A 16,621-nucleotide genomic window follows, 5' to 3' on the forward strand; every position below is an offset into this window, starting at 1 on the left:
GAAAAGACAGATAGAAAAAAAATTAGAAAGCTGAGTGACCTTTATGAATCCAAATCTGTCATAAATAGCTGAACAACCGTTTTAAGCCACCCCTTATTTAATCATGTCACTTCCAATCAGCCAGACTTCCTGGTCATTCTGCAAACTCGTCTCAATCATTATTTTTACTACTTACTGAAAATCTTTTATAGAGTATCTTATGAAATTTTCGTGAAAATTAAGAGGTTTCAATTTACAGTTTTCCTGATCAAAAGGATGCCAGCATATCTCAACCAAGGTATCCTTTTTATCTCTTGCTATGTCTTTAGGAAAAGGTCCTCACTAGTAGGTTGATAAATGAACACCAGTTATAATAAATGACAATACACTGACTTGAATTTTCAACATTTTCCACCAGCGACACTGTACCAATACACTACACAACAACACACTCACGTACCTATCTCTAAGTTATACTGAAGGGTGAGCCATAATTGCGGACGTCCAGTTATGTCTTAGCTGATTTATTTTGATTGTATCTCATCATATAGCATAAGGATGCAGTGAGTCTTCTTAAGTTGACTCCATCAATGGTGAATATAATAAAAATCAGAAGTTTACAAAGCCGTGGAAGCATCTCCAAACCGTTTAAAGACTTGGTAAATGCATGTAAAGTTACAGTAAGCTTTCTAATTCAAAGAAAGAAATCACAATCAATGTAAATGTAAATACTGTAGAGGGTTATCCTTCTTTTTAAACACCTTAATGCCTCAGCAACATGTGATGTGCCCATAGAGGGCTTCTTTGCTTTTAATACTATCAACATAAATTTTGTACAGTTATTTTTAACTTTTGAATGCCCTGCAAAAAAAAAAAAAAAAAAAAATGAAGAAAATAAAACCAAATGCTACTTAGCAGCAGGTAAATCCCTGCTGCTACAAAAGATGCAACTCGTCATTTATCCTTCATACTCTGCTTATAATTGCTTTGGTGTTAGTTGTTTTTTTTTTTTTTAAGATTACTCCATCAACCTCATTTCCGTCTTCTCTCTCTAACAAAATCCAATAAAAATACATCTGTGGCCCTGTCCTCTGACTGGAAAGCTTTCTCTCTGCATTTAAAAAGAAAGCCTTCCTGTTAACAGTCTTATTAAAAGAACAACAATCTGCAAGTGAACATAAAACCCGTCTGGTTTGTAAAATGTCCAGGCTCTCCAAAATGCATCTTTAAATTCTTTATGATTACAGCATGCTACTTCATTTGTGTATAAGGGGAATATTCTAAGCATTCTGAGTATTTGCCGATTTTTGGGAGTATCTGGGGAGCACTTGCTGCTTTTCAGGTGCTTTTAAATGAATTTGTTCATATTCTCTGCTTTTGCAGCTGCAGCACTGCGACTTCTCTTGGCCACTATACAACCAGCTCATAAAAGTATTTGAATAAACAGAAATGTTCCAAAGCAAACACACGTGTACATAATGCATGGTACTCAGAAGCCTCTCGAAACGAAACACTTGAACAGCAGGTAACGCCTTATGATCCCTCCTCAAAGTGTCGGCGGTGCTCCTGTTTTTGATTGAGAGGCTACCAAAATTGCAAGCAGAGAGGTGATTAAAATTTCAAATCTATTCGCTTCCACTTCAACCTGCCTCATGGTGCAGCATAGCAATGAAAAGCTGAGGCCTATCCTTGGTTTTCCATTCTTGCTGCTTCCATCATCTCTACCCCGAATTCAATCTCCTACAGTCCCTGTCAGATGGAGCCTGTGTTCTCCCCACAGCTCTCACCTGTTCTTTTTCTTCCACCACTACTCCCACTCACTCTATATCTAGCTTCCTAGAGAGAAAGAAATTGGGGGAGAGGCGCATGCTGGTTTGGGCATATGGTTGGTATTTTGGTGAAATGACAGACAGCCAAAGCAAGCAGGCGATTTTGCAGGCATGTAGGCGAGGTTGCATATCTTAATGCAAGCGTGCATTGATAAATGTTCAGAGAATATTGAGGGGACAGAGTTCTGACACAGAAAGAAATCACATTAACTATTAAACACAACTCAGATCTGAGATAATTAACCCTGACTGTAAGCCCAAGGCGACAGAGGAGAGGAAAGGAAAGATGGAGAAGGAATGAGAAGAGGAAGAGGAAAAGCTGACAGATGAGGAAGGGAAATGGAAAAAAAAAAACCCAAAGCAGTGGAGTAGACTCAGCAGACTGACAGGAGAGGCTCTCATTTTCCATGAACCCATTTGTGAGTCAATGGCCATCTGTGTTTTACATTCTGCACTGATTTAGCCCATCGCCGCTACAGTAGGTGAGCTGGTGCCCTCCTGCCGCACCATCCAGCACAGCCAGGAGGGTGGAGAGAGAAAAACGGTACAGAGAGGCAACACGAATATAATCAGGCTGAAAGAGCGCTCAGGAGACACCGAACCAATTAGTGGTTTGAGTGACAGCTCTGGAATGGCAGAAGCCGCCTGCTTTGACTTCTGACTGAGACACATGTAGTAAAAGGCACATGTATCAACATATGACTCCCAGGTAGCTAAAGCAAATCCATGAAAACAAACCGGCACATTGAAGCTGGGTCAACAAGTTATACTGTGTTGTCCAGAAACCAATAGATGACGATGAGGTGCTCTAAAAACCATCAATATGGAGAGGTGAGTGACTAGTCTGTGTTTTTTTATCCGTCAACCATCTTGATCACCAGAGGAGTCGACCATGAAACAGCTGAGGGAAGCTTTTATTTCTTTAACTGTTTGGTGAAGAACTGAATACCTGGAGTGGTTTCAACCAAAATCTCAGGTATGTATAAGAATAACAAATTCTCAATAGTTACTTTTGGTACCTGATGCATTTGTGTATTCAAAAGACCACATGGATACTGTCATCCGTTTTCTTTAAGACATTTTTTTTTTTTACAAAGGAATATTGTGCCCAAATTGTGGCTATTTTACAGTTAAAACAAACATTAATTCAGGACTTTGTCAGATAGCATTTAGATTTATGGAGAAAGCAGGAAATAAAGTATTGACGCTCTTACGGCTACTCTTGCATCAAAATAGTTTCCCAAATAATCAAAAATTGCCAGAGTAGTCTTAGGAGGAGGTTTTTCGACTCACAAAACAAAAAGCACTCGTGGAGAATTTTCTTGTTTCAAAAAGGGGTGTTTTCTTTACTTATTAAAAATAACAAATATTCTCAGAGTTGTCTTACAAAAAATTCAAGTATAAACGTTAAGCGATGTGTGTGAAAAAACTGTTGCACTCCTCACTCCTTCAAACAAACAATGAGATCCACCTCATCAGCTGCTTCTACTTGTTAATCTCAGCAGGAGGTGGACTGACAAGGAGGAGGGTCAAAACAAAACCAATACTTTAACAAATAAACAATAGCTCTACCATTCACACAACCTTAGATCTTGAAAATTAATAATTTAGCAAAAAATTAATTAATCTAATTCCTAAAGCTATTTCTTAGGACAGGAGAACAAACTTTGGGTCACACAGAGGAAAGTCAAGCAGAAGTGGAGCTTACTATTACTTATTACTTACTATTGTAATTCTATTGTAATGTAAGCAGCTTTCCTGTGAACTGCAAGCATTTTATAAGGTGTGGAAAGTTTGCAACCCGTTGTCTCCTGTTCTCTGATAAGGACAACAAGCTTGCAGGTTTATGTTAAACCCCACATAGCCTTGTGAATTAACAGTTTAATTCTGTAGAATTATTTTAAGAAAACACAAACCTGACATTTGTTGTGTTGCAGCATAATTACTTGATTACAATTATTTTGTGATGACAATTCCAGTGATTAGTCGTTTTGACTCCAACATTGTCAGACTGGATTTTTAAACACAGGTTTGTCCAGGTCATTCAAATGATAACTTGCTGATACTATTGGATTATTGTCTCACTGTATAACCCAAGAGCACTAAAGATTAAGGTCACAAACTGATCAATAAATATTCTCCGCAAGATTTTTACTCAAGAGAGTACAACGGGCCAAAACGGGCTTTGTTCATTAACCAGGTTTAGTTGGTAAATTCTGGCTTGTTTTGTTGTAATTTGGGTTTCATAAGGCTGGTTGGCTTTGAATCTGACCCAGTTACTATGGCAAAATACCTAATGAACTTAGCATGGCCAGAATCAGGTTTACAGTTGACCATTTTTAAAACTATGGCATGATCTGAATACCTCTAATTGTAGCTCTTACCTACTGTTTTCACTCCTATTCCTTCATCTTTCCTGAGGAGAAGTAAGAACACTATCTATGTTAGAAAAAGAGCTCTGGACTGCTGTACTGAATCCTGGCAGCCGTCAACCATAAGAACGTCATAACTCGGCGGACATGCACATGAATGATACTAGTCAAATTGGGACTACAAACTAGAGTGGGAAAAAAACTACAAAAAACAGAAGTTACATTTATGTAATTAACGGTTGAACCTCTCAGCTAGTATAAACCTAAAACCTATGAAGGGGTGTACATTAGTACACGTCACACAGAATACACATGCAAAAATAAAGTACTTTTGTTCAACTGGGGTGGGCTCTGCCTATAACTCTGGTCAATCAAAGGATTGTGGGTAACTATATAGTTCCTAGCGGTAGGTAGGAACTACATAGTACCAGCACTATTTGGTCAGCTCTCATTATGTTGACCATGGATGCTCTTCCTCTGTGGCCTAGGTTACCTTGCTGATTTAAGGTATTTAGATCAAGCCTATATGTCTTCTTTGTTAAATCCATCACCAGAGGGTGCTGGATTTAAGTGACAGAAAGAGTAATAACGCCTTCATTTGGCCCAAATGTATGGAGCCAACAAAGGTGGTATCAAATTATAAGCTACAGTTCACAAAATTCATTTTAAACAATAAAATATTATGCAAACAACATGTCAGTTTCACTTTGTGATAAAAATTAGCCAATCAAAGGCATCTTCACTGCCATGCATGTGTTTCAGGGATGGTCTGTATCTGTTATCTAGGAGGTTGTGGAGAACAGAGCTGTTTTAACGAGAGCACAGCATCCTGATTCTTATGAAATCTGTCTTTATCTTCTGCTCAATAAGTGGTTCTTTGTTTTGCCTTGAAACCTTCTCATGGACGCCCTTTCTGCCCTTTTTCTATTTAAATGTTGAACAATAAACATTAACTAGGTAAGTGAATCCTGAAGTGCTTTAATGTTGTTTGGGGTTCTTTTGGACTACCTGGATAAGTCTTCTTAGGGCTCGTCTGAGTACCTTTGGTCCATCAGCCAGTCCTGAGAAAGTCCTGTTCAGTGTGCAAAGTGCATATTTAGGTACAACGGCTTTCACCTGCGTCCCCAAACCTTAAAAAAAATCAATTTTAACACTGTGCTAGATGTCTGACTAGCATATAAGGAGTGGCTTTTTGAGATATTTTGGCCTACTTCATGTTGTAAGACAGGTCCTAGAATTATCCCTTAATAAAAAAAAAATAACCAAGAGGAGTAAACTTTTTTATGTTTTTCAGGTTTCTTGCTGAACCGACACCAACACACTGACACAAAAAAAGAGAAACAGAACAGCTTTGTTTCAGTGGATTAGGATTGTGCCGTTTTTACTATTGTCTCAGAAAACTGCTAACTAAAGTTTAAAATTCTCAAAGTAAAAGAAAACAAAGAGTGCAGCTCCTAAGGCTATGATAAACATTGATCAATACCTGCCTGATGGAAGTAGGAACCGTACAGGAGAATGGAAACTTAACGCCATAGTAAATCTATAATTCCTATAAACTCTCTAATCTTGACTGTAGAATGAAAGCTTAAAGTAAGCCAATGCACAGATGTTCCTTTCTGGTTTAAGTGGTTTTCTAGTCTTTCTTCTATCTCTCACTACTCCGAGGTTGCAATAAACCTCCCTGCATATTTCATACCACAGGGTTCCCTATCACATACTGCCCTCTGGTGTGCTAACTGAGTGCTGCAGCCAGGTTTAAATATAGTGGAGAACTGCATCCAATACAGGAGGGCCTCCTGCCTTGCTTAACATGCATGTTGACCAAGTGACAGGCTGCTTGAGGCACAAAGCCTCATGCTGTCAGTAGCATTGCCACTCTGCAGCTAATTAAGAGCCCTGGCCACCGTCCCTCAGCTCCTCTTTCGATCCGCCTCGCCCAGACTCTCTCAGACCAGAACTGGCAGAAGATGAGACCCACCTTTCTCTTAATTAATCTGGAAGATGCATGAACAGGAGGGCGAGGCAGTGATGTGTGTGAGCCGAGCGACTGCTAAGAGAGCTGGAGCGGACAGCTGTTCTGGATGAATTACTGAGCTTTAATAAGGAGCCTCTGTTTAAAATTGGTTTTCCAGGCAAGGCCAGTTTCACCCGAACACAAAGAGAGCGTTAGGAGACCTCTTCAGGGGCCCCAACCTTGAAATTCAGCAGGGCCTATAAAGCATGGCAGGGCGTGTTAATGGCAATCAAGATAAACTCACCTTGAGCTGCATATTGATTGATACCGAGATATGGTGATTTGCTATGGATGTTAGCTCCATTGCCGCTGACTCTGAATCCATTTTTAAACATCATGTTTAATCTGTGGTAAATGCTCTGCCTCCATTACAAATCTAAGCCATGATTCAGAAAGCAATACATAGGTGCACTAAAATACTAACATTATTATGAGTTTAGATTTAATCAGTGTCAAGTAAAAGATGGAGGGTTATTGTTTTTTTTTCTTCCAAAATTATTATATAGGTAAATAAATATATAAAATCAAAAATAGTTTAATACGTGTTTAAGAATTGTTAAAAGGTCTCATCATAAAATTTGTTTTTATTTGGGCTTGATCTGTATGCTGATACTTGAAGTACATGAAGTGTTTTTATTAAAAAGTTTGGTGAACAAACAGCATTATGAAACCAAGCAACAGAGCCGGCAGGTCTGTAGGTAGATTTCTGTGGAGGACAGGTCATGTCTAAGGCTACAGTCACACTGCAGGAAAATGTGATCCAATCCAATCTTTTTACCCGTATGCGACTCTTATCTGATTTTTTTCATGGCAGACAGAGTGGCCCTGTTCTGATCTTTTCACCTACAACAAAATATGCAATTCGTGCCACTTCTATATGTGGTATTAAATCAGATATATATCCAACAGTTTTTAAGGCATCTGCAGTCTGAATGCTCGTATCACTTTTTACTTTTAAGTCATCATCTGGACGTCTCTCCAGCACAGCAGTCACTGCTCCACAAAAACACAGTGTTAATAATTCTGCTCTTTTTTACTTTTCTTTGTCCTGTTATGATATGATCATAACACTGTAGAAAATTTATAATAACAGAGAGATGATGACATGCATCTTTACTTCCATAGCCAGCTCCACTATGTGACTTCTGCACTGTCCTTCTGTGGATGCAGATTGCACTGGGGCTGTGAATCATTCAGACTGGAGTCTGATGGTGGCTGCATTTAAGAAGTAGTCTGAATGACCACAAAAAAACAAGCAAACAGAAAACAGATTTCATCCAAACATCTGAACTGAGCATTAAGACCTGCAGCTAGAACGCAGCCTAAAACTCATAATCGGGTAATTTTCTAAAGACGTTTTATTCTTTGACTAAGCAGCAGGAGCAAATTTGGGTCACATTGGGTCTCTGAAGTCTTATTGGTTTCTGTTTTTACAGTCATTTTATTTTGTGTTATCCAAAAAATAAAATTAAACATCCATTTTCCACACACAAAAAAACATTTTCACTTTACGTAGTGTATTTTAAGACAACAACAAAAAAGTGAAGTATTAAATAACCAAAAGATGTACAGAGTGATACTGGCAACGGCTGCAAGCCCTACCCTGTATCAATTACAGATTTTTTTTTTAAAGGTGACACTGAACACTGAGTGTAGCAACGTTTTGCATTGTTGTGGAGCTGCACATTTTATGGAGCTCCAAGTTTTTTATGGAGCTGAAATCTAAATACTGAGATGATGACAGGAAATGCTGTGTCATTGTTGGGTTAGAGGCCGTTAATTTCTTAGCAGTGAATTTATCAAGTTTCATAATGAAATAGATTCGACACATTCCCTCCATTCAGATCCTAATTGAAAACATAATGCTCCAGGTGTTCCCAAAAGGATTTTTGGTTCTGCCACAAAGTCTGAAATTATGCATTAATGCATTATATGGCTTTCTACTAACCAAACTTTTAATTATTGTTTTAATAATTTCAAAAACAAATAATTTAAATGATTTATCTTTTTCTAATTTGAATTATTTTGAGTTATCTTGAAACTGAAAAGCCCTGCATTCTATAAACCTGTTTTTTATTTTTCTTCTCGGATTATTATCATTGTATTACACCACATTTAAAACAAAAACATTTGATTTAATGCGTTCCTGTGCAGAGTGAAACTGCACCCTGAATCTAACAGCTGGACCCATGGCAGTGGCAGTATTATGCCACGAGGATACTTTAGAGAGGACAGGAGGGCTGGAAAGAGTCGATAGGATGATGGTTGGACCAGAAACCTTAGAGGATACAAAAGTCTTGGAGCATGTGTTCATCATCCAGCCATCAAAACCAATTAGTGGGTTAGAACGGCCTAGTCAAAGCCCAGACCTGAATCTGTGACAAGAGTTATACTGTAAATAGATGCTAACAGACCTGTCTGCATTTAATGCAATGTCCAAAAGACTTGCATCTCCTATTAGACTTAATCAGTTGACAGGAATGGATCATTTTCCTTCCACTTCATTGTAGATAGAGATGTCTGGCTGTAGCTGGATAAAATATGAACTAATTCATGGGTTAAAGAGAGCAAAAACTAGTACGCTTTGTAGAAAAATAAAAAATGCAAATGCAACACTTATCTAACAATCTAAACATCTGACATTTACTAAAGTATCCCATCCCAAAGAGAACGCCCTGTTCCTATATTAGATTATATGCTCCAACACTACATCAGATTAGATGGATTAAGTTTGAAATTACATTTCAAAGCGCAGCACCAGCTAAACGGAGCGGCGTTCTTTAATACCTGCACATCACTGGAGCCTCAGTTGTGTCACTGTGACTTTAATTGACCTTAACATGCTTTGGCTTGGTTTAGCTCAGCCTCTGCATGTATTAATAAATGCTTTTAGCCAAGAGGCCGCATTGCTAATGGAACACATTACCATTATTCATAATTTAAGCATTGATGCACTTGATCTGCTGGAATCTCTCCAAAAGAATTTGAATGTTAACTCTAATGCAGACACTTGACACTGAGATGCCAAGCACAGTCGGATCAGTTACACATTATAGAACCAATTTTTTAAACCAGAGCTAATGTTTGATATTTTATTTTTAAGCACCCATCCTTGTGATTTTGTTGAGCAGTTCTCTAGGGTCCCCAAGTTTTTCACGTGACTTTGGCATCCTTTGCAGCTTGTAAACTTAAACAGGCCTCTTTGCTCTCCAACATTTCCAGTTGTTTCAAACCCAAAAATTCAATGTTCCCATTCTCATAATAAAGGTGGGACAACCACAGGTCATCCCAAAGTCAGGCATGTAAAATGTGCTGCAGCAGCATGCTGGTACTTTCTGCTACCACAGCGGTTAGAGGTTTTGAACTTAGATTAAATTCTGCACAAATAGTCTCTAGAAAAAGGGGTTTAAGTCTGTATCTCTAGTGGTTCAGTTACTGTGCTAGAATCCTGATGCTGCTTTTACAATAAAAAGCAGCTGTTTTTCCCTTAAAATAGGGAGTATATGACTTTGTTTGTAAATAGTTTGTAAATGCATAGCTGATCTAGATAGCAGATTTTTGGCTCCAATCTGTCAATGATAAAGGTCCATTTCACACAACTGAGACGCATCTGAAAGTTTTGTTTATCCGTCAGTAGGGTTGTCACGATACTAAACTTTTCAACTCGATACCGATACTAAGGAAAATACTCGATACTCGATACTATTCTCGATACCACAAGGATAAAAACAAAGAATCCAAAATTCTACAGAAATATTTTCATTAACAAATAAAATACAATAAATAAATACAATAAAGGTTGTATGCTGTGCACAATATTAAGCAAGCTTGATAAAAAACGTATAAAATTAAAATTAAGTGTTCCTTCCTTGGCTATGCTTTGCACACATAACAATAAAACCAACCAAACCGGTTAAGAAACTAAAATAATTCTCAGCAGCTGAACCTCTTACAAAAAAAATAGTCTGAAACTGAAAAGTGCACAGAATTATTCAATCACACAGTGTTCTGAATGTGCATTGTCCTCTATTCTGCACTTTAGATGAATGACTGCTTAGGTGCCACTGGTGGTGGCACTGTATCGATACTTTTAAAAACGAGTATTGTATCCGGATAGAACATGTAAGTATCGATACTTTTTTGAGTTTCGATACTTTTGACAACCCTATCCGTCAGTAGCTGCTTTTCCATTAACCATCAAATTGCAAAAGTTGTAATTACCAAAATTAAGTTGCTAGATCCAAACACTGATATTTCAAAAAAATATATATTTTTAGTAAAAAGTATTAACACTTTGATGTTTTTTTGTTTTTTTTGCTTGTATTTTGCAGAACTGCAATGGAAACACGTTTTTCACATCAAACACGTCATATGATCTGCAACTGGAACTTACTGCCTTTTAAAAAGTTTAATAAGAAGAAGGGAAGTCTTTGCAGGATGATGACACGGCATATTTGGATTAATGAGAAGAATGGATATACTTTACATTTAGCTTCCATTAAACTTCTTCCATTTAACCTACTTCCCCATGATTTCGTTCAACAAACATGTCAGAATTAAACTTTAGTCTTCAATAAAGAATCAAATTGTTTCAATGAATAAAACTATAAATGACAGAAATCAATTTTAAAAAATGTATCTTTATTTCTGTTATACCTACTGAGAGTTGACCTGAATTCAAAGTTAAACTATATAGAAGCTGTTAACAAGCCTGTGAAACAAAAACACAACAGATATTGTGGTGTTACACAATTAGAAATATAATAGTAAACATCTAAGAGGCTGGCATTGTTCTGAACTTAGGGGATCCAAGGAGTGTATACATGGAAAATAATCCAGATTTTCACCAATTAAATCTTAATGAACAGCAAGACTAATTTATGAATTTAATCAAATTAAGGCATCAGCCAGTCTAATATAATCGTTAAAATTAATATTTGAAAAAGGCTTTCAATCTTCATGAAGGGCTTCTAAAATTTAGATGAAGTGCATTACTCTACAATTCAACATTTTATTGTGCATGCATGTTTATTCTGAAACATGCTGATTAATACATTTTTCCTTGATGTATGTACAACATGTCTCATTTCTCATTTGAGGAAGTCAAAATGTCAGACTGCACAGGAATGTTTAATGCAGACTAAACAACTTTGGAGTGTTGGCCTAGTAGTTAGAGCAATGTACTTGTGCTCTGAGAAGGTTGCAAGTACCTGCTTCGATCCCTACAGCCAGCCATCTTGGTCTCTGAACAAGACCCTTAACCCCACACTGCTCCCCAGGCGCTGCACAGTGGCAGTCCACTGCTCCCCAAGGTAATGGGTTAGATCCAGAGAGTTGAGAGTTCAACCTATTTATTTATTTAACATCATAAAAAATGTCTGACAATGCAACCTGGTGATCATAGTTTTTTTTTTTTTTTTTTTTTTTTTTTAATGACCCATTTTAGCCATGTGACTAAGAGTGAGAATAATTGCTATTTTTAATCATAACCTTTTTTTTCTGGGCTTTTCTCTGAAGATTCTGGATAATCCTAAAATCACCACCTACCCTTTTTCTTTTTCTTGTTTTTCTTTTATAATTTAACTTTAATTGATCTCACATTGGAGAAGTGTACCTCTGCATTTAACCCATCCCCTTGGGGAGCAGTGGGCTGCCATTGTGGGGCACCCGGGGAGAAATCGGGGGTTAAGAGTCTTGCTCAGACACCCAGAGTGGCAGTCTGTGGGAGTGGGTTTCTAACTCCCATACCTCAGGATTCCAAGCTCTATGCCCTAACCACTAGGCTGCCACTGTCCTCTAACCAGATTATGTTCATACCCAGATTATCTAGTTAAGAATGATAAACAATGGCCTCTTAAGTTACTCCTATTTAGCAAAAAGGATCCTGAAAGGGAAGTGCAACTGTATTAAACTTCTGGGCTAATTCTGGCCCCTCAAAGATTTACACAGAGCCCTCCTCTCCCTTTAAGTACTTCCTCTTGCTCAGACCGACAGATATTTTACTCATGAGTGTGAGACTTTGTAAAATAAGCAGTCATTCCTGCCTCCATTCCAGCATCAGGCTATTTCTGGAGAGGCAGTAAAGGATCACTCTGTGTTCCTGATAACAGATCTAAACACGTAGCAGCTGACAGACTTGCAAAGCAGCTTTTATCTGCCTCTTTCCTGGTTCATTCAGAGTTAAAGCTGTGATTTGAGCAGTGTTGTACATCCAAAGGTGCACAGAAACTTAGTGCATTATGGTAGAGGGTGGAAAACAGAACAAGTAAGAGAATGCTTAAAACACATTAAAAAACAAATGTAAAAAAAAAAAAAAAAAACTCTTAAATCTCCATCCTTGTTTTATGGTTAGGGCTCTTACCCGGGTCAGCTCGGACTCGGAGACAGAGCGGTGTGGTGGGGAACGGCGGTGGTACGAAGGCCGGGGGATATCGGGGTAGCTTGGGCTGTCATCGTCCAGCAGGAGAGTCTCACAGTTCACCAACTCCTCGTCCTCCTCCAGCTGAGATGTCATGTCTTCAGGACGCAGCTGGTGGTCAATACCATTTTGGCTCAAGTTGCAGTGAACAGCTGTGAAGAAAGGAAAAAAGTAAGCCAAAAGGAAATGTGATTATTTTCTCCTTTTCTCCTGGTTATTTGCTCTTTTTTCAGCAAACATTAGTTTGCTGAAAAAAAATCAGCCTAAGCTGTACGGATCCAGGTTTGATTGTAAAAAACAATTTAAGTCAGACAAGGTTGAAGTAATTCATAAATTATGGGTAAAAGCCTAAATATCAACAGTCAGTGATTTTAACATTTTTTCCAAGTTGTTTTCAAACCAAGCATCTCAACAACCTCTAGATGGCAGCAGATGGTGAGAAATAGAAAATAATCCACATCATGCATCCATAGAGTCGTCAGCACAGTGGTGTAGTCTGATATGACACTGATACCAATGTTGGACATATTAAGATAAAATATAAACCCCTCCTATAACTGGACACCATGTATGTTTCTCTTTCATCTTTAAAGAGAAGCTTATTGCTGAAGAGGAGAAAACTAGGCTGACCACCGAAATTAAAAAAGTAGTAAACAAACATTTAAGAGAAAGCTCACACAAGAAATGTGGTCAAATTAAAGGTTATTGGCATCAAAGCCACAACTACTAGAAAAGTTAAGTAGCAGGATGGATATGTCTGACTTGAACACCATTTTTTGTTTTTTAAACTTAAAAGACATTTAAGATTTCTTATAGGAGACAACTTTATGGAACTGGTATAAGATGTGATAAGCTTACCTTTATTTGTTCATTTATGTAAAAAAAAAGTTAAAGCAGGATGTTTCACAAACAAAATGCAACCTTCTATAATGAAAGAGGTTTTACTATGATATTACAGAAGGTTCTAGAGTGACCAACCATCCAGAGCGGAGCAGCCTCCTGCTTGAACCTCCCTCATCCATCAGCGTCCTGCAGGCTGCAGGCCCTGCATGCTCCAAGGAAACACCTTTCTCTCCTTATGATAAAAACAACTAAAAACCACCAGCTTAGGACACTTCCAGTGTTATACTACAAACAACAAAAAGCAATAATACTCTTTGCATATTAACGCTTATAAAAATAAGCAAGTTTTTAAGTTTCAATTTGCATATTGAGGAATCATTTCCAATAGTTCATGAATTTAGAGTAGATTATTATCATAAATAGGTGAGTGGGTCACCTTTAACACACATATTGTTTTTTTTTTCACCTCCTTCTCTTTTGTTTGGTTTTAAATTCAATGACTTATAAGATATTCAACACGCTCCTGACTACCAACCCTTTCGGTAGCCTCAAACATTGCAGTAAAATCAATTGGCATGAAACCTTTTATGATTGCATGATAATAGAAACACATAAAAAGGTGATATTACTGTATACATCCAGCACTGTATATAGACCAGTTAAGATTAACACTGACCATTTTATATCCATCCCTTCACTGCAGTTTCCTCACCATTTTCTTCATTTTTGCTGGATTAACAAAAATGGTATTGAGTATTTATTTTTTATTCCCACATTGGGTTTGGAAGGATTCCATTTTCACATTCCTACTACATTTAAAATAATGTTGACTCCATTCTGCATGTAGTAACTCAAAGCATCATCCATCCATAGCGATGTCTTGGTATTTATAAACGGCAGGGCAATATATGGTATGTATAAATACATCTTTCCATAAGGTAATCATAAAAAGACAACTCTGAATCTAAGCTTAGTCCCCAATGTCAGACACATTTTTTAACAGCTGTTTACCACGAGATTATTTCTGAAAAATAACATATTAGCATTTACCAAATTGCAAAGTAGACCATCTCGATATAAATGGTCTTTATTTATTTTCAGACAAAAAGTTGTCCCTACCGTTTAAAGAAAAACAGATAAATCGATCAATTAACAAGTAAAAAAGGTATATCCATTACAAAAAGCATCCTAATTGGCTATTTGCAGTTTTTCCATTATAGTTTTAGTTTTACATCACAGGTGAGCCGTTAAAATTGAGGTGCAGAGAGAGTGAAAAAAGGACACTTTAACCTCATTTGAACACATGCTAAATTTACGCACCAACATATTAGCTTGACTATATAACTCTCAGAACAGTCGCTTTATATTATCATAAAAAATAATACAATCACTCCACAGAATAAAACCTAGGTATTTCACGCCAAACCCAAACTTGATTCGCTATAAAATAGAACATTTATCTTTTGATCCACCTTAGTTATAGCAACCATGACAAAAGTCTTTTTATGTTTAAATATGTTGTCAAACCATATCTAGCACAGACCCTTAGCAACTGCTACAAGGCTGCACTGTTGGGGGACAAGAGGACCAGATTATCTGCATACATGAAATGATTTACAAGATGGTAGTTTAACAGATAAATCAAAGCACAATTTAAAAAGCACAACAAAAATTACAACTTGTCTGGTGCCATTTGATATAGGAAAAGTAGTTTAATAAACAGTTTCTGATGGTTACCTGGGTCAAAAGCATTAGATGCATCTGAAACACACAAAAACAGGAGGGTTCTGTTTTTACGTTTACTTAGAAATTTTTAATCAGTATTGAGCTTAATTTTACATCAGTTTAGGGTTGATTCAGTTGTTATATGTAGACACACATGAAATTGTTTTTTTTTGGTACTCGTTTAAAGCTACAGTGTGTAACTTTTAGCGACATCAGCGGTCAGACTGCAGCAACATCAACATCTCCCCCCCCACTGCTTCCCCCCCCCCAACAGTACGGCGAGCGTTACGGGACAAAATGTCTTCCACGACGTCCGCATCACCTACCTTCTCAAGTGATGAGGTTTGTTTACATAGATAATTTTACAGATAGTATTTCATTAGTCTGTGTAGGGTATAGATTTCATGTAGACTTAAGATAATAAATATACCCGTTATTTTTTCTAAATCATTGTGACGTTTTGGCGATCTCGCAATCACTAGTTTGTTGGCTCTGCGCTGCCGTAGCGCAAAGATGTCTGTCTCCATGGCTGCGAGACCTGCTCCTATGTAATTATAAATAACGAATTCTAAGGCAACGCAAATATTAAGGTTAAGAGGCTGAGCTCGTAGATGATGATAAAATAACATAGTTATGTATAATATATTACATTTCTGACTGTATATCCCTGTAATTATTACACACTGTAGCTTTAATAAAAGCAAAAAGCCACAATGGTCACAGAAATAACTTCAATCTGTCTATAAAGTAATAATTAAAAAACCCATGAAATTGAAAAAATTAAACGCAGACATTACTTTTCAATCATGTTTCTACAGAACGATAAAAAAAACAACTAATGTAACAGGCCTGTACAAAATGGATGGTACCCCTAAAAAGGCACGTTCCTTTATTGTGACCAAATAAAGGGGCATGTTAAATCAAAGTGTTTCCACTAATTAACATCAGAGGTCTCTACAATCTGTAATCAGTCAGTGGGCCTATATAGAGGACTACAGGTAGTTACGGTACTGTTTTGTGACATGGTGTGCACCACACTCAGCACAGACCAGTAGAAGCAAAGGAAAGAGTTGTCTCTGGAGATTAGAAAGTTATAGAAAGTTTTATATAGGCCATAAAATCAACTCCAGGCAGCTTAATGTTCCTGTGACTAAAGCTGCACATATTACTCAGAAATTTTAAATCCATGGGAGTGCAGCCAACCTCTCTGGATGTGGTCGTAGAAGGAAAATTGATGCCAAATCACAGAGGTGGATGATAATAATAATGGTAAAAAAAAAAAAAGGGGGGGGGCCCAAAAAATCTTCTCAAGAGATTAAAGTTTAACTTCAGGCTCAAGAAACAACCGTGTCAGACCAAGGAGGAACCCACTGTTGAAAACAACTCATAAAAGCCAAACTGCAGTTTGCCATTTTCTGGGGTTATTTAATGTTGTTGTAAT

General features: G+C 37.4%; 1 protein-coding gene across 2 annotated transcripts in view; it reads right to left on the minus strand.

Annotated features, from left to right (window-relative positions):
- Window positions 1-16,621, minus strand: part of samd12 (sterile alpha motif domain containing 12) — a 142,926-nt gene that overhangs the window by 100,735 nt on the left and 25,570 nt on the right. For both annotated transcript variants that reach the window (XM_038277086.1, XM_038277085.1), the window contains exon 2: window positions 12,556-12,764. In XM_038277086.1, the coding sequence (XP_038133014.1) occupies window positions 12,556-12,764 (209 nt within the window). The remainder of the gene's footprint in view (window positions 1-12,555; window positions 12,765-16,621) is intronic.

This window comes from Cyprinodon tularosa, unplaced genomic scaffold, assembly GCF_016077235.1.
Source record: "Cyprinodon tularosa strain WSP-4 unplaced genomic scaffold, ASM1607723v1 ctg13, whole genome shotgun sequence".
NCBI classification, from domain to species: Eukaryota; Metazoa; Chordata; class Actinopteri; order Cyprinodontiformes; family Cyprinodontidae; genus Cyprinodon; species Cyprinodon tularosa.